The sequence below is a fragment of the Onychostruthus taczanowskii genome, unplaced genomic scaffold, assembly GCF_017590055.1.
Source record: "Onychostruthus taczanowskii isolate IOZ18803 unplaced genomic scaffold, ASM1759005v1 scaffold52, whole genome shotgun sequence".
NCBI classification, from domain to species: domain Eukaryota; kingdom Metazoa; phylum Chordata; class Aves; order Passeriformes; family Passeridae; genus Onychostruthus; species Onychostruthus taczanowskii.
Genome location: NW_024502791.1, coordinates 269,789 through 296,113, shown reverse-complemented (window position 1 = coordinate 296,113; position 26,325 = coordinate 269,789). Strand labels below are relative to the sequence as shown.

At 38.3% G+C, this 26,325-nt stretch overlaps 1 protein-coding gene across 1 annotated transcript in view; it reads left to right on the top strand.

Moving 5' to 3' along the window:
• ADAMTSL1 (ADAMTS like 1) overlaps nt 1-26,325 on the top strand; it is a 294,793-nt gene that overhangs the window by 157,236 nt on the left and 111,232 nt on the right. The window contains exons 5-7 of the mRNA XM_041416472.1: nt 1,354-1,590; nt 18,179-18,305; nt 24,024-24,098. Coding sequence (XP_041272406.1) covers nt 1,354-1,590; nt 18,179-18,305; nt 24,024-24,098 — 439 coding nt within the window. The remainder of the gene's footprint in view (nt 1-1,353; nt 1,591-18,178; nt 18,306-24,023; nt 24,099-26,325) is intronic.

The window sequence follows — 26,325 nt, the reverse complement described above, 5'->3', positions numbered from 1 at the left end:
GAAGTAGTTTGATGGCAAACAGTGAGTACGAATCTATAATACAATCCTATAAGTATATTGTCTAGTTATGTGATTGTGTGTACATCAAAAACTTTTCCTACCAAGCCTACCATCAACATGTAGGATTGTCTATGATTTAGGATTAAAAAAATGTTATAGCCCTCAAGCAGAGGGGGAACAACTGCTCATTTTATCTGGTATTTTACCAGATATAGTCTGGGAGCAGATCTCCTTATGGCAGTAAGGTGGAGGATTCCACAATCTTGATAATCTGAAGTAGCCGTATTGCCAATGTTTGCTTTTTTTTTTTGTCTCAGTTCTTATGATGTTTAATGTTTTTTTGTAAAGCTTAGCTCCTATATTCCTGTAATTATGCAAAAAATTCAAGTTACTTCTAAGAAAACCCTAGTGAATCCCTAGCTTTTGTGGTTGCTTGCAAAAGAGGACTTCAAATATCATTCTTCAAGGATCAAATACTGAAAAGGAAATAAAAAGAGTTCATGTTTATTTTGCCTGAAGATTCATGATTTTAAAGCCCTTCTTGCTCTCTTAAGAACCTGTCTAATGTTCTTCAGTGCTGAGTGGCAGCACGAAAGTACATGTGGGTAAGAAAAGCCTAAAATTCTTGTCAACAATGTACTTTATGCAGTAGGAGTGGTCTTTGGTTTTTATATCGGCAAACTGAGTTCAGAGTTAGATTTATGTGTCTCACAAATCTCCTGAAGAATTAAAAGGGATTTTTTTAAGGTCTTCTCAGTTGAAAGACCCTAATTATGTGAGCTATTAAATCTTAGCTTAAAGAAGTGCAAATATGTATCAAATGCTTCTGATTAATTTTGCCACAGCAACTGATTTATGTCACTGGGGGAGGGAAAAAAAAAAAAAAAAAAAAAAAAAAAAAAAAAAACCAGGGGAAAAAAAAAAAAAAAAAAAAAAAAAAGAAAAGCCAGTGGCAAGAGTTAAATAAAGAAACAATTGAATCACATAGTTCTTTTTTATCTCTCAAGCAAAGGGTAAAACCTGTCTGGAACAGGGTGGCTGTGCACACACATTTCTCCACATATGTGCACAAGTAGAGTGAGATCCAGCAAGAGCATGGTGACCCTCTTTTGATTAACCACAAGGCTGTGGTTAACATGTACAGTGTGTTTCTTATTTCCCATTTACATATGGTCTCGGTGTTCTTTCAATACTTTCATGGAAGGAAGAAAGAAAGGTATAATCATAATGTGTCTTTTTTGTCTAAACAGAAACTGTCTCCATCTGGCAGCTGTGGAACACCGCCAGCTGCATGACACTGCAACTGGCGATCCTAAATAGGTCTGCTGATCTTCTCCTCCTTCTTTTCTGCAGGATTGCCCGCCAGAAGCAGGTGATTTTCGTGCCCAGCAGTGCTCTGCTCACAACGATGTCAAGTACCAGGGGCAGTTGTATGAGTGGCTTCCTGTCTCCAATGACCCTGACAATCCATGCTCACTGAAGTGCCAAGCCAGAGGAACGGCTCTGGTTGTGGAGCTGGCACCAAAAGTTCTGGATGGGACACGGTGCTACACTGAATCCCTGGACATGTGCATCAGTGGCTTGTGCCAAGTAAGGAAAGAAGATTTGCCTCAGCCCCTCTCCTCATGACTGCCCTCCTCAGGTCTCTCTCACATGCTCACTCCCTCTTCTCCTCCATACTTGTGTAATTTTAGGGTCTTTATTTTAATCACCTGGTTTCATTCACTTAAATTAATTTCTTTTACTGCTGTTTTGTTGGGATTTGTTTGGGGGGGGTGGTGGGGGTAAAAGGGAGAGACATGTATAATCTCAAATATTATTTTCTCACTTTATGCTGCTCCCTTGGGGCTCTTTTGAAGGATTTCATTATGTGTTTTTGAACTGTTCTCTATAGTTAGCTGCAGTAGCATATCTGATTTGAAGCTCCAAGTATAAAATAGTTTTGTAGCTTTTAATTTAGATACATCAAAGTTTTCAAGGTCTATCAAATTACATTACCTTTGAGGACTATTTTTCCCTGTAAATCAGAAACCTGCATGGCAGTAGATGAGGCACTGAAGTGAAAAACCTGCCATTCCTTCTGTAGGACTAATCAAGCTGCTACATCTCCTGGGACCTTAGCATTTCTTATTTGTTAACAATGAGAAAGGGGACTTTTTGACCCCTTTGACCCATGTGTGGAGATCTCTTGATCATTCAACCAATTTATTTGCATCCTAATTTGGTTTTTTATTACCTTTGTGCTTTTATTTATATATTGGTGCTCTATCATTGCTCCTGTTAAATTACTTACTCTATCTATATGAGACTTTATTCTTCTAAACTACATGTAGGCTACTGGTTGATGAAGGGAAGGACTTTTTCACCATCTCTGTTAGGTTCTGAGCACACCTAAGTCTCAAAAACAGTCGTAGATTCATGTTTTATTGCACAGTGACCTTCAAATCTATGTAAACTTGATGTCGTTTTGGCTTTCTAGTATATTTTCAACTGCTTTTGGGTTTTTTTTTTTTGGGGAAGTTTGCCTCCCTATTTCTTTTCTCTTTGATTTTCTGTTCTGAGCCAGAAGCAGTCCCGAAGTAAATGAAATAGAGTAGATAGTTCCTGCGTTACTCTCATTTGTGATCTGAAAACGGCAATCATCTAGATCTCTTGACCTAAACCAAGGGCATTCTCAAAATTCTAGATTGCCTAATGAGACAGACTATTTTTAGTCTTGTTTTCTGTTTTCAATTCTTTTAAAAGCTTGTCTGGAAGCACAAAAATCTGGATGGGGAAAAGATTCAAAGTTTTTTGCATATAGTGACCCAGGACTTACAAGCAGGCTGATTTCTGGCTTAGTCCAAATATGAAGCATACTTTTTCTCAAGAAATCTTTCCCTCATAAACAGAGTTCCCAAGCATCTAAAACAAACTCATTTGCATTCTCATGGCATTCTTACTTGGAAGTCTGAAGGTAGCTGCACTGCTAAAACTATAAACACTGATGTTATTTCTCTGTGGCTGGAGAATAGATATATTATACTAGCACTAGTGTCCCTGAGTAATTTTAGTTAAACTAACTCTTTTCTTATATACCCTAAAACGGTAGAATAATTTTTAATGCTTGAATGACTTTATAGTTCACATGTTCTTCAGCATACAGTTTCTTCAATAAATTTGCCATATATTTACAATTATTGCATTTTTGAGGATGACCAAAAAAATTAAACTATAAATGCTCATCCTGTATTCCTCACAGTGAAAAATTGGTGTGTTAAATTTAAATCAACTCAAAATATTATTGTCTGAGTGTATCCCTGTTAGCCTGTCATATCTTTGTGACAGTAGACATATGTACTGCATTAAAAAAATCCATAATTAGATTTGTCCTAACTATATGCTATAGGAGAGAAATTGCCTTACCATCTATCACAGCAATAGTTCATTCTACATAAGTAGTCCAGAATGGTAAAAAGTATGGAATTTGCCATAATAAATTGTGAGCTTTAAAGGCAATGATCTTCCATTGCTTCTATAAAGGTTATTTTAAAAGATTGGGAAACCATAGTGTTATAGAAGAACCAGTGAGGCATTCTTTCTCTGTAAAACTTGTGTAAAATAAAATTATTTCTTTAATTATAGGGAATGCATGTAAACTTCAGAGAAGACAAAATCTGATTTTAGAAATTATTTCTATTCATTTGCAGTAGGAGCTGCAGGCTACCACTTACCTAAAGTGGTTGACATACTGTAAACATAATAATCATGGGTCTCAGTGGTTTGTGAGAGTTCATAATGATCCTGGAAGAAAAGGAACATTTTCATGAGATGTCTCTGGAACAGCATGATTTGGGGCAGTGCAGCAGACAACTGTAATAATCTACATATGGTTTGTCACAACTGCAAAAAATGAAGTCTCCTAAGATGCATCTACCATATATAAGGTCCTGAAGATTAAAAAGTGAAGTATGTTTCTTATGTAGTTTAACAACAGCAAGAGCCAGATTTTGCAGCTGGTACAGGGCAACCCTGGTTTTGTATGCAGATTGGAGAATGAGATGCAGCAGAACAGCCCTTCAGAAAGGGACCTGGGGGTCCTGGTTGATGGTAAGTTGAACATGGGTCAGCAGTGCCCTGGCAGCCAGGAGGGCCAGCCCTGTCCTGGGGGACATCAGGGACAGCATCGCCAGCCAGGCAAGGGAGGGGATTGTCCTGCTCTGCTCTGAGCTGGGGGCTGGTTTGGGTGTCAAAATGAAAGAAAGACATTAAATTGTTAGAGAGTGTCCAAAGTTTCACAAAGGGTGAAGGGCCTTGAGGGGAAAGATATATGAGGAGTGGCTGAGGTCACTTTTCTGCTCAGCCTGGAGAAGAGGAGACTGAGGGGAAATCTCTTTGTGGCCTTCTACATCCTCATGAGGGTAAAAGAAAGTACCTGTCTCTTTACCCACATGTCCAGTGACAGGATTTTGGGAAATGGCATGAAGCTGAGTAGGAGAAGGTTTAAATTGGATATAAGAACAGAGATTCTTCACCCAGAGTTGGTTGGGCACTGTAACAGGCTCCCCAGCAAAGTGGTCACAGCACCAACCTGTTTGACTTTAAGAAGACTTGTACAGTGCTCTCAGGCACATATTCTGATACTTGGAGTGTCCTGCACAGGGACAGCTGTTGGATTAGATGATCCAGATGGGTCCTTTCCAACTCAGCATATTCTATGATTCTATAATAATGGGTCCTTTGCAACAATTGTACTACGTTGAAGGTGACGAGATATGTTTTCTGGATTGCTCAGAGCCAAACTACTGAAAGAACTTTAAGTTTACCCTCCGGTCAGGTTGCATTGATCCAAGTATTATGGCAACCAAGATGATGTTCTTGAGATACAATATTATCCATAAAACATATCTTTATTTAATAGGCGCAACAGTCCTGAATTAGTAAAAGTGATGTTAAGACCAGTGTATGCTTACATAGACATAGAGCATTTTTCCCAGTAGGTCAAACAACAGTGTTAATTATCTTAACTAACCATAGGAATATATTTCTTTGTATGCAAGACTTGGGTCAACCCATAGCTTCTTGTGTGGTCACCAGCTGTTCTTCAGATTACTGAAATTAAAGGTTAGTTGTATTACTTCTGCATGCGTCAGTACTCACTCCTGTTTTAAAGGTGATAGATTTCACTCTCATTGACAAGAATGTAATTGCAAAAAGGTGCAGTATTTAGAAATTTTAACATCCTTCTCACATATTTATCCTTTATTTTCATACAGTTTCGAGGTTTAAGACTACCAGTACCTTAGTTGCATATTTATGAGTCTTTGTTTAATTTTGAGATGTTGAACTGAAGCCTTTGTTTTGCCTGCTGGCCACTTAGTAGTTAAAGTCAGAAGAGATGTCTGATTCTATTCAGGGCAAGCAAAGCCAAATTAGTGTATAGAACAAGCTGCATCCCTGAATCTTTGATTCCAGGAGTATAGTTAGAGATTCTTAAAAATATTTTTAATTTTATGTATGGAGATAGAGTTTTGGAGAAGTTATTCAGTAGCTGATTCAGATATATTCCAAGGCATAGGCCAGTACCCATGACTGTGATAGTTCAGAAATCATGCAAGCTGTGAGCATTTTGCCTGTCTCCATATTATATAAACATGTATCTTTCCATATTATACAAATGCATTTTTTCCCATGAAGAGATGTGAAAAAATCTCTTAGGTGTTTCTTTGTGTGAAACACCTAAGAAATTAATAGGAATTAATATCGGAACATAATTTTTTTTCTCTCTGTAGTTTTACTCTTGAATGCATTGTGACACAGAGCAAGCAACAGCATTTGTTTGACCTCAGACTGTTATATGTTCTCTTTCTTCCTAATCTTATTGTTCCTCCTGAACATTTTACATCCCCTCCTCTATGGACATCTGTGTAATTTGGATGTCCTTTCTTTCTCCTTTTTTTAAAGAAACACAGATTACTTTCAGATCTTTGGGTCTCATTTTGAGTTTACCTCAGCTTATAACATGTCCCATTGGTGTGTTACAACTAGCTTGAACCTCAGTGCTGAAGTCAATTGAATGGTCTTTAAGGAAATAGCAATCTGAAGTTCCACATTATGAAATGTCTTTATAGATAGAATTAATGGGTATGCTGAGGACAACACATTTAAAACTTCCAGTTTCTAGTTTAATTTTCCCTGTTTGCAAAATAAATTCCTGTACTTTAAATCCTTTTTTATGGTTTTAAGAGTATAAGTAATTTCTGCATACAACAGTTGAAGCTGCAAAGTTGGAGGATTGTGGGTTGATCCTGGCTGAATGCCAGGTACCCACCAAAGCTGCTCTCTGCAACCACATGGGGAGAGAAATTTTAACTGAATGGTCATGGGTTTAGATAAGGAATGGAAGAGGTCACTCACTGATTACTATCATGGGCAAAACAGACTTGGGGAAATGAATCGAATTTATTGCCAATAAAAATCAGAGGAAGATAAAGAGAAGTAAAACAAATCTCAAAAAACGTCTTCCCCCCTACCTCTCCCTCCTTTCCTCTTCCTCCTCCCTGTGTGCAATAAAGGCAGATGGAGAGCAGAGGTTACAATCAGTTCATCACACATTGCTCCTGCCACTGCTCAGGGAGAGGAATCATTCCCCTGCTCCAGTGTGCGATCCCTCCCAGGGGAGAGAGTTCTCCATGAACTTCTTCAGCATAAGTCTATCTTGCGAGCTGCAGCTCTTCACAAACTGCTCCAAAGTGGGTCACTTACCACAGGGTGCAGTCCTTCAGGAACAACCTGCTCCTCCTTTTATTTGAAATCAAGCTCATTCTTTGTCATCACACTTCACATTATTACAGCAAAAACTCCCAAGAAAATGGCAGCACTGAGCATGTGTATTCCAACACATTTATACACTATGTTTCATGGAGCTCACACCTTGTGTTTAATCTTTCTGAAAAGGAAGCAACATGGGTATTTTTTTCCTTCCTTCCTTCCTTCCTTCCTTCCTTCCTTCCTTCCTTCCTTCCTTCCTTCCTTCCTTCCTTCCCTTTCTTTCTTCTGCCTCTTTCTTTCTTCAGCCACTTCCTTCCTTTCTTCCCACACTTCTGTCACTTTCTTCCTTCTTCCACTTCCTTCCTTCCGCCACCTCCTTCCCTCCTTTTAGTAATGTAGACAAAAATCTCCTTCTGTTATTGGGTTTCCCTGTCACAATCTCTTAGTCTTTCTGATGCAAGGGAAATATTCTATTTTAATTTTCATTATTTTTCTGTTTTCCTCATCCCTTCATTTCTTCCTATTATTGTAGTCTTCATATTTAGTTCTCTCTCAACATAATTTTTGCCTTCTGCTTGTGTGAATTCTGAAAAATGTTCTTCTTCTTAACTCTGGCAAGGAAGAACAAGAAAGTCTTGGCTTCCTCTAATGGGTGATCAAGGACTATCCAAGGTTTCTTGTATCTCCAGGACAGACGTCAGAATCTGTGTGTTGCTGTATAACTCCAGATCCGGGGTAATTTTTATGGTTTTCATTAAAGATGTGGCCAAAGAGTAAATTGTTGTGTAGTTTCCCAAAAGCATGTCCCATCAATATCATAGCCAAATCCTCATCTCATGTAAATGAGTATTGCTTCCCTGAAGTCGCAATCATGAACACAATGTTTTCAGCCTGGGCAGTCTCTTTTGCTTACACAGACCCTTCTGCTCTCCTTTCAGTCTCTCCAGCCCAGGGATCCCAGGGGATCATACGAGACATAAACTTCTGTGAAGTGTATGATTTGTGGGTTTGCTTTAAACATTTCAGCCATAGCTCAGGACATCAGTTCTTCTCTGTGAAAAATCATGACAGCTGCACCATTTTTATGTTGATAGGTTAGACTCTGAACATGTCCATAACTAAACTATCTGCTGAAAGGATGAAACAGTGTTAGGCTTCCAATCAAAGGGAAAAAGTGTAGCCACGATCTATGAAAGATAAACTTTAGCAGAAAATTCTGAAAAAAAAAAATAATGATGCTAAAATTAACAGCACCATTTGGCTGAAAAGTCAAAACCAGTCATACTAGTCAAACAAATTGATGAGAAATGTATTTGGGAAGATTATATACAAACGGACTTGTACATGTAGAAGTGTAAGACCTATTAATTCCTTAAATTTCTCTGAAGAAGCAAGAAAGAAGAGTTCTATTTTTCTTTCTGCTTTCTACATAAAACTTGAAGAGATATTCTTCTGTTGATAAACCAAGCCTAATTCTAATTGTATGAGTGTTTTGATTATTATTATTATTATCATTATTATTATTATTATTATTATTATTACTATTATTGTTATTTGTGGGGTTTTTTTTATTAAAGACCATAAAATTACTTAATCTATATGATAGAATAACACAATGAATCATATTATAGCTCTAATTCTAGGATCAGATCCAATGATTGCAAAACTGTGAGTTTTTAAGAAGGCTGTTAACTAAATTTGTTATTACAAAAAGTTGTTTAGGACCAAAACCAGCCTTTTGTTTCTTCTCACAAAACTGGGTAACTTTCTCCTTTACATTCTCTTAATTTTACAGGTTATTTGTTAAATCCCAGAAATGCCTATATTAATGTTTACTATTGACAGAGTATTAAATTTCTCTTTAAAGATCTACCTTCACACAATGTTGAAGGTAGTTTTTAAAAAATTCTGATTTATTGATTTCTAAGAGTTTATTTTGCTGTGCCGCAAAGTGATTCAAGTTAGCTAACAAGCTTAGTTACCTTTAGCTAACTCTAATTACCTGTAGCTGGTCCGAAGTCAGACTTGGTGACCTAGGAGGACTTTTTTTGATTCTGTGTTCAGCCAGTAGCTGCGGGGTTGACCTAGATGACCTTTAGAGGTCCCTTACAACCCAAACTAGTCCTTGGTTCTATTTTGTTGTTCTAGATACACCAATACTTCAATGACTCTGTGTGTGTGTGTGTGTGTGTGTGTGTGTGTGTGTGTGTGTGTGTGTGTGTGTGTGTATGACTAGACTGGGAAAATCTGCTCTACTTTAAATAGGCAACTGTGCTGTACATCCTGTGTGCCATGATGCCATGACTTCACGACAGAGAGTTTCTCCTTCTGTCTTCAATCTACAAACTCTTGCTGAACACACCCTCTCCTGTTTCCAGTTCAGCCCAAAATACAGAGCTAATCAGGATAACAGTGTCGCATGTTTGGAGTCTGGTGCATGGAAATTTTACTCATTGGCACAGTAAATCTGCATGAGACAGGTAAAAACAAGATTAGGTGCTCACCTCAGCCGGCTCTTGAAGGCATACAAGCCTGCCTTGGGCCCTGACTGTCCATGTGGGATACACTTGGGACATAGCTGCAGGAATTTGCAGCTGGGCCCTTGGCTTCTCCTAGTCATTCCTTAGCTTGGGTTCTGATTTCTTTGCATGCCTTCCTTTCAAGTCAACTTCAGTTCTGGGGAATGAGAACACCAGGAGTCTATCCTGCCCCATGTTAACCCCTGATCTGCATTTTTCCACCCTGCAACATTATTGTTCTAATAGTAGAGACTGTTCTTGTCCTCCTTGAGCACTTGTAACAAGGAGGATTGTGTGCTGATTTTCTCAAAATCCCTTTTTGTCTACACTTAGACCTTATCTAATTGTGAAGACTCTGAGACAGTAACTTCCAGTAGGAGATTTTTACCTGTGTTTCTATCTTTCGCTCATGCAGGAGGACTGAAAGTGCTATAACATGCTGAAAGTGCCTGTTTGATGACAAGGTAGAGAAATTAATGGTCTTTGTTTTATTAATTCTCTACAAACATTAGGGAGCATAAAGCATAATTTGTGTTTCCACCAACGTGTATTATTTTAGAGGTGTTTTATCCTCCGTGACAACTTCCAGTAATAATCTTTTTCTTCTGCCAAGACTATGACAGAAATCAGGTCATAAAAAGGAAATTTTTTGTGGAAAAATATGCCAAAGTATTTACGTAGTGCTGAGACTTCAGTCTTGTGTAGTTGGCTATTTCTGCCTCCTGTTTGTAACCCTTTTTTTTTTTCTTTATAGCCCATTGAAACCTAGATGTCTTCTGCAGAGATAGCATTTCAGAAAGTACTGAATTCTTTATTTGTTGGTCATATGTTTTGAACCTGTGTTGGGCTGAATGATTGAATTGCTGTCTGAATATTGTGCAGGTAGCAAATAATAATTTTGTTCTCTTGTTGATGAATTTCAGTTTTTCTGAGATAAAAAAAAAAGTAGCTTTTCCCCCAGTGTGACATCTTTCCAGCACACAGAAAGGAGTGGGGTAGAGAACCATAATTCATAATAGTAGCCAAATGCTTAAATTGCTATCATCATGTCAGGTAGGAACAGTTTTGTGGTGGAGAGTGGAAAGGAAATGGGATTATCTTTTGTGTGTGAAAGAATTCTCAGTTGCACTATTAGAACTCCCTTGCCCTGAGTTACCAGATTTTTACTTTCTGGACTAACAGAGGTTAGCACCTCTGCAGAGATACTTTGTTCTAGTCTTTTAGCAGAAACAAGTCCTGTTCTCCAATGTTGACCAATTTATCTACTGCTCACATCTTATCACTGCTGGTCTTTGACCAGCATCACTCACAGCCGCTCCCTTAGCTGGTGGCAGAGGGAGGAACATTGTCATTTGGAGGCTTGACAGTAATAAGAAATTTAAAAGAGGAGCTTGGAGACTTCTAAGGCTTCTCTTTCAGTTACCAGGAAGTAATCTCTGTTCATGTATTCCTTTAGCACACCTAAAAGCCTGAGTTGTTAGAGTGATGTAGTGGCTTTATTGCTATATGGGGATGGCAAGATGTCTGCAATGGTGCAGCAGTTTTTAGAGTCCTCAGCAAAACAGATTTGTGGTTCTCATTGAAGGCCTTGACAAGGGGTCCAGTTACTGTGAAGACCCAGGACAGGTGTGTTGCAGGCATGTGAGATAGTCCTCTGTCATCCTAAATGTCTTCTAGGGCCTGCATACACTCCTCTTACACACTGAGCAGCAGCATGAAGACTAGCTAAGAGACTAGGAGCATATAGACTAGCTAAGCTGTTTCAGCAGTAGTCTGGGGACAAGTAGCATTTCTCAAGTATTTGAACTGTGGAAGATATCTATTCCTTGATAACACAGATTATGTGACTGCCAAAGCACCAGAAAATCTTTTCTGGCACTGGTATAGCAAAGCTCTGCAGCTGGATTCCCATTGATCCAGCCAACAGAGGACTGATTCCTGCCAACAAAAGAAGCCTGTACAGCCCAACAGAAGAGAGCTCTGAATAGCAATTTCAAGCATGTCACGAAGTCACCAGAGCTTACAAAGAATCACAGTCAAATGTAATGTGTCACAAGTGTCAATTAAACGCTTTTACAATTAGAGTTTCATGTTCTAGGAGAAAAGAATAAGTCCAGCAAGCAGAATTTACTCTTGGTTTCTCAAGGACATTGGTACCAGGAAGCTGAGGGAGAGCTGCCTTGATGAATTTTGAAATAAATGGCCTTTGCAGCCACTTTCTGATGTAGTGTTTTAATATTCTTCAAAAACTGACAAATCTTTCCCCTGGAACTGCTAAGATATCCAGACAATAGATGTGATTCTTCTGGAGAAACACAAGTATTTCAGTTGTGATCTGCTAAAGAGAAGTAGCTCAAAAAACAAAGTTAGGGGTTTTTTTTCTCCTTCTTCAAGAAATACATGTAAGGACATGTAAGGACAAAGGAGAAACTAATTTTTACTCCAACTTGCTATCAATATATAAACATAAATGCAGTGAAAACCAAAGTACAAATGAAATGGTAAGTGAATATAAATAATCACAGAAACTTCTTTTCTTCATATTGCTGCCTGTTTATAAACTCTTGGAAGTTAGTTCTGTTTGAATGTTGCTTCTTACACAGCAGCAGCCTCTGGACTTCTGTATCATCAGAGAATGAACTACAGAGAGCTTTGTTCATACATCTGTGGACTCTCCTATGGTGGCTCACACAAAAAAAAAAAATTGGCTGGTTAGAAATGACTAAACCTGAAAAATTCAATCTTTTTTTTTTATCATGGGAGATTCCTCCTAATTAAACTTGCATGCAATTAGTTAACTTTTCCCCACATCCAAGACTTTAGAGCATCTGTAATCCTTATTTAGAAGTGGCAGCTTTAAAATTAGTTTAATTTCTATTTGTTAAATCAAGGGTAGCTTCAGAGCAACTTTATATTTATTTTTCCCTGAGAGAAAATTAAGAAATAGAAATTTCTCTTCAGTTCCTTCTGCTGCTGGGTGTTTGCTGCTTGCTTCCAGGGCTTTGGCTGAACCATTGATTCCCAATGTGTTGTGTCTGCTGTGCTGGTTGAGTGAGGCTATATAAGGGTCTTTGTTTAAATATATTAATAGCAGAGATCTCTGGCTACCTGAGAATGATGGGACAGGTACCAAGCAGGATCTGCAGATTGGTTGCAGTGGATTAGTGGTAGATAAGGCAACCATCAGCAACAAATTTACAATCTGGCCAGCCATGTTTCATGTGTTGTTGGAAGGTGTATCTTACCCACTTCAATGGCTGTATTTAACAACTGGGATACTCATAAGTAACTGACGTTTGTTTTACACTGCCTGAATAGTTGTAAGGTATATTTCTCTCGAATACCAAGCAAGTACACTGATTGCACATGCCACTGGGCCTGCTGTTACCAGCATAGTTACAAATTACCTTGCCATTGTGAAAATCATCTTATGGTCATTGATTATAGTTGGATTGTGGTGTACCTCCACCAGAATTCCTGGGGACCTGAGGGAGTCATGCCTCGTACCTGGTGCTGGTCAAGATTGCCTGTGACGGAATAATGTCACGAGGCTGTGCCAGAAAACTGCTGGGGCTGTACAATGCAATCTCAAAGGCATCAGTGCACTGAAGGGCACTCATCAGCAGAAGCTGCAAGTCCTCATGTCACAGACACCAACACAGATCCAGTTTGCTGTACAGGCTCAAGCTTGCTCTCCCCAGTAATTTGAAGAGTAGAGCAGTTCTTCATGCTGATTCTGTAAAACAGGATTTTGAACCCAGTTGACATGATGGCTCTGATCCAAAACGCTTTCAACTGAGCAGTGACAATCCACACAAGTCCCACATTGAGCCCCACATTAGTATCTATGAGAAGGGCAACTTTGTTTTTCTCAGATTCTCAGAACTTCTTGCGTTTGAACTGCAGACATGCCCCTTGAAAAACAGAGATTTATTTATAATTGCCTGGATTTGCAAGCTTGCTTTATTACATTATTTCCTGCCTAGGATTTCTTAATACTGAATAGAAATTATTATGAAAACTTCTTACTTCAGGGCATTTCCAGACTAGCAGGGCTGGAGCAGAACCTGTCATTGCTGGTCCAGTTTTATTTCTGGAAAAATCTGCTAAACTGAGCCAGAGTTCAAGTCCACAAGGGGAACACATGCACTTACAACACTCATGCACGCACTCAATGATTATTTCCAACTCCTGTTGTGGGACTTTTAGCCTAATGCTTTTAAACAACATGCAAGTAGTTGATCTACAAACTTGATAGTCATCTCTTTTCTTGCAGCATCCTGTAAAAATTATTTTGCAATGTGCCTCAGAGTCAGGAATATCATTATTTTTGTTTTGTACAACCCATGGGCTGTCAAGTGGAGTAAAAGGGGGGCTTGGAGGGGAAGATGGGGGGAGAGTCAAACTCAGCATGAAGTCTGGGACTTCAGCCTGAAATATAATATGGAATCTTTACCTCTGAATAGAACTGTGGTACCTTATGCCAGAAAACAATACAGGCTTGGCCAGCTAGGGATTAGCTTTTATTATTCTGGCTTTTTGTTGCTAGACTTTCTACGCTAAACCCATAAGGAGAATAAAAAATCAGCTCACTTTAGAGGTTGTGAAGAAGGTCTGGGCAGGCAGTTGGTACTCACTCTGTGATTTCCTCACTCTGGTACTACATGGCTGACATTTTCTATATTCTGAGAGCCATCCAGAGTTCTGCAAAATCTGGCTGTACTGCTTTAAGGGCATTTAATAAGCCACAATCGTAATGAGCTTAATAGAAGCACCTTTAGAAACACATAAGAAGTTCATCCAAAACTTATCAAACTTATAAGTGCATGTCCTTGATTTTAATGGAGTTTGGATTAGATAGTCAGGGAACTAAACTGAGCTGCTTCTGACGTTTTGTGCAGTAACAATGCGCAGTTCAAGCCTCTGACCACACTTCAGCAACTTGAAACTCAAAAGATTTCATTGTGGAAAGTCTGTGCTTCATTACCCTGTATTAAGGGGAGGAAGCTTAACATGTAATAGAAATGAGTATGAAAAATGCTTACTTCAGAACATTTCCAGGCACAATTTGTTGTAGTAATCCATTTTCCTTTCTAGTGGAGTCTTCCTTCCCAGACTTTTATGGATTGAAAAAGACTTAATCTCCCTAAACCCCCCAGGATATATTGAGATCAGAACTAGAATGCATTGGAAAGGGAAGTTTCTATTCCAAAGAAACTTCAGGATTTCAACATTAGATCCAGCTTCAAACCAAGACATGGAGTTGACATTTCAAAGTTTTTCAGAGAGAGAGAAATATTCCCTAGACTTTTGATTCAAAAATGTCATTAAGTTGTTTCAAACTGTGTCCCCCAAACCATTACTCTGAGCTGTATATCGGAGGTACAAGGTATTTCCTTGGCTTACCATGCTGACGAAGCAGTGCTTTCCATGGTGCTTATTTTAATGACAAGGTCCTCAGCCACCTCTCGTCAGGTGAATAGACCCACAGGTCAGTGCCTTGGCAGACTTTTCTAGCTCTGCAGACCAAGACAGTCTACTTTTCTTGGTAGCTGGCCCGTCTGTGTTTTGTTTGTGCTATGGGTAAATGCTGAAAGAAACAATTCTGTCTTCCTGTTCCTTGTTAACCCTTTGCAGATTTCTGGGTGAGTGGTGACATATTTTCTCCTCTTCCATAACATTTTTCAATGAGTTCTCTGCAGCCTTGATGGACAATGAAAATAATGTTATGGAAATTACATGTTCTCAATTCAGCTAAACTTTTGTTTCTTGTGCTCAGAGACAAAAGATCTTGCTCTCATGAGCTGTGTATTTTTGCAGGAGCACTTTAATATTTCCTTGTCTGATCTTTTGCTGTCACAAAAGTCCAGCCTGCAAAATGTTTTAATGTAAGAGCTAAAAAGAGCAGTGTTTTTCATTTTAAAGCATCAGTGACTCCATTTCAAAAACTAGCAACTTTTCTGGTGCCTGTAATTACCTTCAAAAAATGGAATAATTTCCCTAAGTAATGAGAAAGAAAAAAAGGAAGGAGGAGAAGGAGAAGGAGAAGGAGAAGGAGAAGGAGAAGAGAAGGAGAAGGAGAAGGAGAAGGAGAAGGAGAAGGAGAAGGAGAAGGAGAAGGAGAAGGAGAAGAAGGAGAAGGAGAGGCAGAGGCAGAGGCAAGACAAGGCAAGGCAAGAAAAAAAGAATGAACTTGGGAATATTTTTTATTTCAGGCATTGGTTAATCACTCATAAGTTTTTTTTTTAATGAAAATTTCATACATATTCCCAGAGCTCTGCAAATCTATTTAGACAGATAATCTAACACAGTAAAGAAAAATCTCTGCAGAGACCTTGGGAACAAATAGGAAATTCAATTAATTTCATCAAAACTTTTAATTGTATAAAGTTATCTGAGACACTGCCAAACACAGTAAGGTTAAAATACATTTTGCACATACCACAGAAATGTTAGTAATCACAAAGGTCTCTCACTTCCACTTTGCTCATACTTTCATTTGAAACACAGCATTTCAACAGAAGAAATATTTTTATGCTGTACACTGGTAATGGCTGTCCAACTCAAAAAAAGAAACAAACCATAATATAACTTCCTTTCACGCCTGAGATTTTCCTGGTGGTTTCCTCCACAAGTTGTGACCTAGCTCCAAATTGCTCAGTTTATAAATTAACTTTAATCAGGGTATAGCCCATGGCAACATGTGAGCTGATGATTCATAATGTTAAAAATGCTTTAAAGTAGTAAATGCTGGGTTTTTTAAAATTGGTTACCTCATACCTGGATTTAAGATGCAGCCAATTTCCTATCCAAGCAGTTCACATATTCATTTCAAAATAGGCAAAGGCATAAAGATTTGTGTACCACTCCAATCTGAACTTTTGAGCAGATATGAAAGGGAATTCAGATCTTCTGCTGTCTGGGTTCCCCAGCAGGACCCTTCTCACTGTGGTTGCTAGTGATCTCTAATACACTAGAAGCAAAATGTGATTTGTAGGCATTGGCATACAGTTTGCAGATCCTGCAAATTATTCTTTTTACCATCTTTTCTACACAGAGGCATTCATGAAAGTTAAAGCATACCAGTCTGTGTATGCCAAAGGTGGTTCAGCTCCTGTAGGAATATTCTTATTCAGAAAAAAAATAGACAAATATGTTACACAGTGCTGTGGATAAAATTTGTATATCTGTACTTGGAAGTTTTGCATGGAGCAATCGCAGTCAAGATATGCTTATCTTTGCTTCAGTTTTCTAACCATTATTTGTTGTGATGTTTCTAATTTGGTAAAATGTCTCTTTCAGTCTTGATATGGCTAGCTTTTCAAAGAAATGTATCATTTTTGTGACTGTTGCTTCTTTAGACTTCATTAATTCCCTTAGAGGGATCATAATATAATGTGTAAGCATAAGAGGCTTGACCCAGTTCTAACCTGGAAGAAGTAGGTAAAATCAAAAAAAAAATTTGATGATATCTTTCATCAAGCTTGAATCTATAATGATTTAAATTAAATGAATTTTATTGTCAATATGACAGATAATCAAGGAAACAGCTATTCTGCAGCTAGTAAAACAATGATGTTAGAAATGGGCATTTAATTGCTAAAAGAAAATACTGGTTATTGAAGCCTGCATTTTCACAGACAAATGAAGAGCAGTTGTCAAACCCAGAATCATATGTCACCCTAGCATAGATGTGCAATTCTGCTCACTCAATTTTGCACAAATAAGAAATATTGATCTGTAAATGTTTTAGTGGGCAAGTCACACATACAGCTTTTATGAGTCTTGATGATAAGTGTCCTATTTGCTCTCATCATTTTCTAGGACCTAGTTCTCAGACAACTAAAACTCAGAAATGGGGGAAAAGTTAAAGTTGAAAAAATGCTTTAATTAAAATTCCCTGTGTTTATATACACATTCTCTGTTTGGCTAAGAGCCTTAGCACAACCTCATTAGAAGTTATGGACAAATATTTGTTCATCACTTACTCTGAATGCAAGAATGCTAGAAGGCCTTTAATTTTCTAGTACTTACAAAGGTAATTATAGCATTGCAAGGACTTTGTTATTTCTTGGATTTTTATTATTTATGTAAAAAAATCATAACTTGGATGTAGAACTTAAAGCTCAAACAAAAGGCCTACATTACCACTGTGTTAAATGAATAGTCCATTCATTAATTTTAAATGTATTTAGTTATAAATTACTATTTGATTCTTCTTGGAAAAACAAGGTTTTTGCAAATGGAGAAACCTAGTTGATCTATTCAACTCTTAAAATTTTTAACCAAACAATTTACATGTAGGAATAAAGCAGATTTTAGAGCAGGTAATTACATTCATGCAATGACTCTCAATTCTTTTGTTGCAACCATTCCAGCCTTCTTTATCAGATCATTTGCAATGTCTGAACACAGGCATTGACAGTGTGGAATGGGATTATTGTCAAACATAATTAAAACCACATGGCTTCCCCAGCTGCATAGCAGGTAATATTTCAGAGCCATGTTGTTATTGATCCATGCTGCTCTTCACTTTTATCTATCTCTCTGCTTCCTATCTGTCTTTTTGTCTGTTTCAGGCATTTTTCTTTGTGAAACTCTAAGAAGGGAAATTTCTGATAGGAGTCTGACCAAGAAATGTTCACAATGCCCTAAAATAACAACCTCCAACAATACTTTTTTCTTCCTCTCGACTGCAAAAGCCATTGAGTACTAACCTGCTCCCTATCTCTCGCCTGACTTCAGTACACACTGCCAGCCAGATTTGCTCAACCTCTTTCATTGCTAAGGTACTTTATGGCCCTCTAGAGATGGTAAGAGAGAAATTTAGAGTAATTCGTTGCAGAGACGGATTGAGCAGTTAGTTGGTAAGTGCTCACGTTGAACTGCACATCTTTCTTTCTTGCCAGATTGTTGGCTGTGACCACCAGCTGGGAAGTGCTGTCAAGGAAGATAACTGTGGGATCTGCAATGGAGATGGGTCCACCTGCCGGCTGGTTCGAGGCCAGTATAAGTCCCAGCTCTCTGCAAGTAAACGTAAGCTGTTCCTTCTAGTGGAGTGCCACCTTCCCCTTTTAGTGAAGTTTTCATTTTTTGCAGGCTAGATTTCACCCCACTCTTTCTCAGGTACCTGAATAATTGTGCTCAGTCTAGTTGTCCCCACAGATGCTTGCCTCTTGCGTTAAAGCAGCCTTGCTCAGACTGTTGGTTAGGTTGTGGGAGTGGACAGAGGCTTGTGGAAAGTTGTCATCAGCATATTCCCCATCTCAGCTAGCTAGTTGCTTGTGAGGAGCAGAAGAGCAGGAGGTGGCTCTTCCAACACCTCTCTGGCTGTATTAGCTGGCTATGCACAGGACTTAGTGCACACTGCTTTGCACAGAATGGCTTATGCTGCTCTACAACAGAGGGGAGCCCTGAGGGGCTGGTGGTGCCAACCTGGTGGAATGCTGTCTCCAAGGCTTCTTAGCATCACGTGTGCCTGCATGCTCAGCATGGTCACCCAGGTCTGCGGGGAACCGAGGAACTGAAGTTGTCCGCAAGTGCCGACACAAACTTGAGAGAGCTGCCTACAGAAAAATATGGCCTTTCCTGCATGCTTTAACTGAGAGTGGTAAAGTAGCGTTAGTGTGCCCCAGTGATGGGGTTAGTTTATCTCCAGACAGATTTTTTCAGTCTGTTTATAGCACCACAGATGGAGCTGTAAAAGTTTTGGGGTGGGAGATAGGGTGTGTCTTGTCAGTTTGAAGGAAGGATTAAAAGGTAGGTGTATTTTCATGCCTCTGTAGACACACCTAAGGAATCACATGTGCTAGCCTGAAAACCTGCCCCCAGCCTTAGAGTTTAATCATACCATTCTGAAGCAACTTTGCAATTGCTGAATAGCGCATGACTTTAAAGATTCAAATAACAGTGTAATAATACCTGTTGAAGACAGTGTGTGTGTGTATACTTGTGGGTTCTGTAACAGAGAAAGCTGCTTTTTCCAGCTTCTCTCTGTCAACGAGTAACTGCATTGGTGTAGAGCACAGCACTCAGAGCAGCTGACAGCTAAGTGTAGGTGTGGCTCTGTGTTTGCTGAGTGAGAGTGAGTAGAAGAAAAAAAAAATGAGGAAACGGAAGGGAAGTTCCGGGAAGGGAAGGGAAGGGCAACTATACTGTATGAAGGAAAGAAAGGAATAATTCTCATAAGAGGGTTCTGACGCAGAATTGTACATTAGAGGATAAAGGAAATAATTCACAAAGATTTAGGAATGGAATTTCACCTCACTGTTAAGTTTTTTGCAATGGGTAGGAATAGATTTGGGAATCTACAGGCCATTTGAGATGTAACAGTGTTTGCGAATTTTTTTTGGCAAATGTCTTTTTCTGTGGGAGCAATCAATTGTTTTTTAGTTGCTTTGTGGTAAAAAGGTGCTCATCTCTTCTCTACTGAGGATAAAGTCACTAATATATTACACACAGGACTAAAATGTTAGTAAAACACAGTGCCTACTTCCAGTGGTTTCCTATTAAATGTAAAGAATGTTATATACGTAATAGAGCAGATGGCAGAGAGCACAATCTTAATCTGAGACAAATGTGAAAAAAAGTTGGATTTCTCAGACACATTTTCCTATACATAATTTTTATGCAGAGCTAGGAAAATTGTAGATTTTGTGTGTAGTCTGTATAATGTGGCATTATTTCCTTCCCTGCTGTAAACATAAATGTTTTTATGCAATACCGTGAACTTTGAATCTATGAATAGTGAATTTATTTTTAACTGGGTTTTTAAAAATCTTAAAGACACAGTTATGAATCCCCTTCACACGTGTGAATTAATATGATCTTTTTTTTTTTTTTTTTGCAGTTGACTTCAAAATTATTTATGTAAATGTTGTGGAAAGTTGAGATTTTAAATGTTGAAAATCTTTCAAAAATCTATTGTGTTCATTTTTTTGCATTTATCTTCCCCAGCTCTGTTGACTCTTCGTGTGTGTCAGGAACTTGGTTATTTGTCACTGTAAACATAAGTACACTTGCAAATCTGTGATCAGGGCCTTATTAATTTTATTTACTCAGTCATTTAAATGACTGGATTCACTAGTTGATAGCTAAATTTCAAGTTTTATTTATAAAATCATCCTGTTTTTTAGAATTATGTATATTTTATCTGTGGTCTAAACAAGGGATTAAAAGACAGACTGCCATGCAGCATTAGAAAAATCAGAGGGGAAATGTACATCATTGAGTAGGTATCAGCAGTGACTAATTATTTGGCCTCGCTTGGGAATTTTGTTTCTCTAAAAAGTAGTATTCAATCTTGAGGATGTTCTAAGGGTTGGACAGTTGACCTTTACTCCAGAGCTGTCCCAATAGTTTCTGAAGCTGTTTATATCTCAAAACTATTCAATACAGTCTTGAGCTCATCATACTAAAGTAATTTTCTCTTGGTGCTCACATCTGGTTCCCTTATCCCTGTTGTTTATACCATGCAAAGGCATATAAGAAATAAATTCATAGAGCTTTTAAACACTTAGCATTTCCTACAGAAACAGCTTCTCCACTATTTATAGGGGTAGTACACAAGTTCCAGTGGCCTCAAAGACAGAAACATAGTAGGTCAGGATGTAGTGTGATGCTGAATTCTAACCTACATTTTTAAGAAAAAAAAAAGCACCTGTGTCTATACTTTTGTAACTCTGATTATAAAAAAGCTACAAAAACCTTCATTCATTTCAGAAATATTTTTTTTTCTTAGGCAGCTTGGGTGGTTCTTTAGAAGTCTGCCGAAAATACATCTTTCTCTTTTTATTTAGTATCTTCTTTAGGGAACTCTGTATGTCCTTCCTAGGAAGATAAGATGCATTTAAGCAGGCTTCTTTGTATTCACCAAGAGGCTAGAGAGTTAGTCCCATATGTTGTGAATGCATTCTGCTGATCACCCAGTGCAAAGCTGGTATTTCTCTAAAACAGGATTGACATCTACCAGCAAAGTAGAGTAGTTTAAAAGCAACTAGTAGAAATTATAATGCTGTCTAGATATTCACCTAATTACTCGTGTTATGGCTGTCAAAAATATATGTGGTTCCAGATTTCCACTGAGTATCAGTAGTAATCTAGAGATAGAAAAAACTCCATTTTTCATCATGAGAACTGACAAACCATTTGTCCAAAATTAAAAATACAAAACCAGAAGAAACTTCTCTCTCATGGGGGTCTGATGTATGTACATGACATTTAACTATTGCCTAAAACCTTGCACTTTCTTCTCAGCCCTGAGCCACTGTCTTCTCAGTTATACGGGACCTTCCTTTGCTTCCCTATGCATAGTCTCCAGAGAAAACCAACCACCTGTCAAAGCGTTTTGTCTGTTTTCCGCACAGCTGCTCAACAATCTGTCTCTCTGGTTATTGTTGGGGAGAGCTGTGACTAAATGTTAGCCTGCTTACTCTCACATCTCTTCACAGGAAATGTCTCCTCCTTATCACTGTTAACCTCAGGAAATTATCCTTCAATCCCCACTGCTTCTGCTTTACGAAAGCAGGAAGAACTGTGATAAGCATAAATCCCACTGAGCTTTGCGTTTCACATAAACGCAAAGGATTTCAAATGGAGAGCAAGTACAAGATCAGGTGAAATATAGTCCTAGCAATACCCTGGGGCAGGAGGTGCAGGCTGAGAATATGAGCTCACATGGGCTTTAAACTGTCCAGGTTTTCTGTGACATGTCAGTGAGTTGTAGCTCTGCAGCACAGAGTGTGTAACTGAGACAGTCAGATATAATAATGGCATGGGACTGTCTTTAAATAAGGCTTGTATAAAGCCCATTAATATTAGGGAGTTTTTTAAATTGAAGTTACTGTTTTTCCAAACTCACTCCAAAAAATGCTGCAAATATACAGTAAAATGATGTGTCATACTCACATATTTTGTTCCCCAAAATGGATAAAATAATTTATCCTACTGGGTATCTTGAATCTTAATGCTAGAATGGTACCAAGAAAGCAGTATTAGAATATCAGTATTTAATTATTTTTTAGAAATTGAATATTTGTCTTTCCAAGTCAAAAATTTTAATTATGTATTGATATATAAGATTCCTAGCTTTACTAATCAGTGAGGTATCAGAGATGTGAATTAGCAAAACATGTGTTGAGTTTAAGCCCAGTTATAAAAGACTTAGACACTGAAATTTTGAATAGTTTGAGAAAACATACCAAATCAGAACTTGAAAATAGGACATGGTTCAAAAGTTCCTGAAAATGTGAATGATTTTTATGTCCACACAAATTTGTGGCACTTACAGAGACTGCTTGCATTCCCACCTCACTTCTGAGACAGTAAGAGGCAGCAAAATTATGAATGTTTCATCCCATAAAGCTTTGAAATATAAGAGTGTAAAGAATCCCTATGCTGCACTACAGAATTTAAAATGTAATAGTTCACAGTTTTTGAGATATTACAGGTTTGGATGGATAAATATATTGCTTAAAAGTTCCTGTTTCTCTGGTAGTGTTTCCTCTCTCTGTTGACTCTCTACCTTTGACACAAAATGACAACACCAATAACTATTTCGCTAGTAAGTGACAATCCTGATTTAACTGGGTTCCAAGAGTTTTCCCAGTTTGGTCTGGGCAGAAGTGTAAGACCCCAACTCATACACTTGAATGAAAGATAAAATGCTTTTATTGTCTGAGTTGGCCTCACCTGACAAGGCAAAACATTGTTTTGAGAGCAGAGCTGTAGCTCCTGCTAGAAGGCATTTCATAACAGACATGTGAGCAGTTATAATGAAGAAACAGTGAAAGAGACTTTTTCCTCTCACATCTACCACCTTCTCACTCCCCAGAAAAATCCTTTTAGGTGTGCATACCTTTTCTTTCACAACTTCAGTTACATGGGAAGAAGGCAAGAAAGGGCAGGGAAAGGTGACTGAAATGTGCTGATTTGTACAGGTCAGCATGCTCTGGGCAGACCAGTTCATAACCTAAGTATAACATTTCGTGTTGTCTTTCTGTGTCTTTGTGTCTCCTTTCAGGACATTACTGAGGTTACTGCCTCTTTAAAAATGCTGACCTAAGTAACTTTCACAGCTGCATGTGACCTATATGTTAATTCACACCTCAGTTTAAATGCAGTTGGCAAAGCTCCCAAGGGCTTCATAGGTGCAAGATCCTTCTTTAATGCCTATTTACATGACAGTCTAATGGGCTTCTGCTTTTCCAGGGGCTTTCTGCTAGCAGTGTAGAAAGGGAAGCAGAATTATAGCCCTTATGGTCATTAAAATAAGAGGTGTGAAAGGGATACCTGAGAGCACTAGAAGATCATCACATAACATGGACAGGACCATGGAGAAGCTGTGGGGTTTAAGAGGGAAAATGTCAAGTGAGAAATGGGAAAGCTCTTCTGGTTAAATACCAGAAGCAGAACATGTGGCTTCTCCACTTCGCCACAAACACTGACTCAAAATACTTGAGAGTTTTAAGTGGAGTTGTGATGAAATAGGAACTTTTTAGTTACTCATGAAAACCATAAATAGTTGTGAAGGAGTTGGGGATAAATAAAATCAACAGGTTTGGATTATTCTAAGCAGAAGGTTCTTACTACATTTAACAAGTTCCTTTTTTCAGATTTTTAGTAGTAAGTCTTGACATTTTTAATTGACCCTAAGGTTTTTCTTTTGACTGCCTTGTAAACACCTATTTCAATGCTTATTTTAAGAGATGGGAATTTCCTTGCTTATTTACTCCATGTGTTTTTGCATTCCCACAGTGGATGATACAGTGGTTGCTATTCCCTATGGAAGTAGACAAATTCGCCTCGTGCTGAAAGGACCTGATCACTTATGTAAGTAGAAGAAGTTGGTGTACCCTTGTTTAAGAGAACTTTGGTAACCTGCAGAGCTCTGTTTACACAGTGGTGTCTGGTTTCACTCTCTCAGATCATTCATTTCAACACACAGATGAGTCTTGCTGTCAGAAGTTTCCTCAGACCGAGTTATCTCAGTGGTACACTCTTTTCAAAGCAGACCTTGGCCAACTGTGCAGAGTTCTTTGGCCCTCCATAATTTTTCAGTTATTTCTGTTTGCTTGTCCTTTGGCTGGCTCACTTGGTGTCAAGTGCTTTTGTTTAAAATTAATAATGTACATACCACCGAGTGAAGAAATATTGAGAACAGTAAAGTGTAACCTTCCCTGCAGCTCAGCTCAGCCACCAAGCTGCTCACGACTTCAACACATTTCTGTTATGATCTTTCTCTCTCCCCTAGATACACATGTGCACTCACTCCATGTATGTGCACATGCGCATAAAATCACTCTCTAAAGATCTGAAATCACATACAAAAATGAAACCTTGTTCTTTAGCAGTGATACTGCTCCAAGGAGTTAAGACCATGGAGTTCTGCTAGCCTATCATTTAGCTCTAGCACTTTCCCACTTCATCTGTGTAACCCAGCAGCTGCATATCCCTCTTTTCTGGGAGGAGTCTCAGGCTTTGGGAATATTCTGCTAAACCTGAAGGCAAATCCATTTATTCCATGAATAGAAGCTCCTGGCACCCCTTTCTCTCATCTTCCAGTGCAGGAGCTCTTCACAATCTGCTTCCTTTGTTATCAGCAGGAAATTAATATTAGAGTATTAGTAAATATTATTTACTGTCAGAATAAAACCCCAAACTGTACTGCTTGACCTCTCAGTCACACAAATTATTGTAAGGTAAGTCGGGCTACCCTTTTTATTTTTCCAAAAGTCTAGGAATTTTCTGCAGTACAGACCATTTATGTCTTCTGTGTTTGTCAGTGTAGGTACAAACATGAGTGTCAGCAAAGATGTGAAACACCAAATCATTTCACTGCCTTCATATTTTCTTTCACCCAAAAATTTTATACAGGGTATCAAAATAACAGATGGCTTACTAGTCCTGTACTATGGCTCCTTACTTGTGTTGAGAAGGCACTGGGTTCTTCAGATTTAAAGCAGTGGATAAAGACGAGCAAATTACAGGCTATAAACCAAGGAAAAAATATATTATGTTTTAGTTAAAAGTTCAAATACTGCCTGTACCTCAGCTTTAAGTGGCCCTTTGGGTATTCCTGAGCTGCTCCAGTTATGGCTAATATTATTTTCCCAGTACATGGCATGCACTCTTCCTTTCTCTCTTGTCTTCTTTTCTAATACAGACATTCTCTTCCAAGGTAGAAAATTTTGTACTTTTGTTATTGTTTCAGTGAAATTGAGCTCAGAGAGAAATGAGATTTTAGCTGGAGAGATGGATCTAAAGCTTCACTCAGGCCATATCATATTTCATTACAAAAAGATTTGAATCAGCAAGGTCTGTCTCAGTCACTGGTTGAGATTTAGATTAACTGCACTGTGTAAACATGAATAAGTCCAAATATATCTTTTTCTTGTTTCAGATGTCTCCATGAATCTTTCTGTTCACCCATCAAAGGATTTTATATATGTATGAGCTACAGTCAGTTTCAGGGGGAGGGTGTATTTTCCCCTGTGAACTTCGGTTGTGGGAGAAGTCAACAGGAGGCTGATTATATATGCACAAGTCTTAAAACCATCTTTATTCCTCATGCATGCAGCCTTGCCAAAAACAAATAGATGGCCAAGTGCATCACAAAGGAGGAGACTGGTCTCACTGAAAACCAAGGAATTCATCATTACAGTGAAAATTCTTAGTGTACTGCCTTGGCAACTTCCTTCCTTGATTAGTTCCCCTTAATCCATAATGAAAAGCAGTCTAATTACTGCAATTACATTTTTTTGTTCCCTAATTAGCAATCCAGTATATGCAAATAATTTTTTTTTAGTTGTCTTTGAAGATGTATCTCCATCATAGATTAATAGTATGCCTTAGCTGTCTCATTGTGTTGGAGTTTTTCTGCCTATATTCATAAATATATGTGAAAGGCTTGCAGCTTTCCAGTCTTTCGTGATGAAAGGCCCTGTTGTTTTTAAATAACTACCAGAAACAGTTTACTGGTGAATGTGCTGTAAAGCATAATCTGGAGTTGGTAGGGAGGCTAGCTGAATGATGAAACAGACCTAGTTTCTGACTGTTG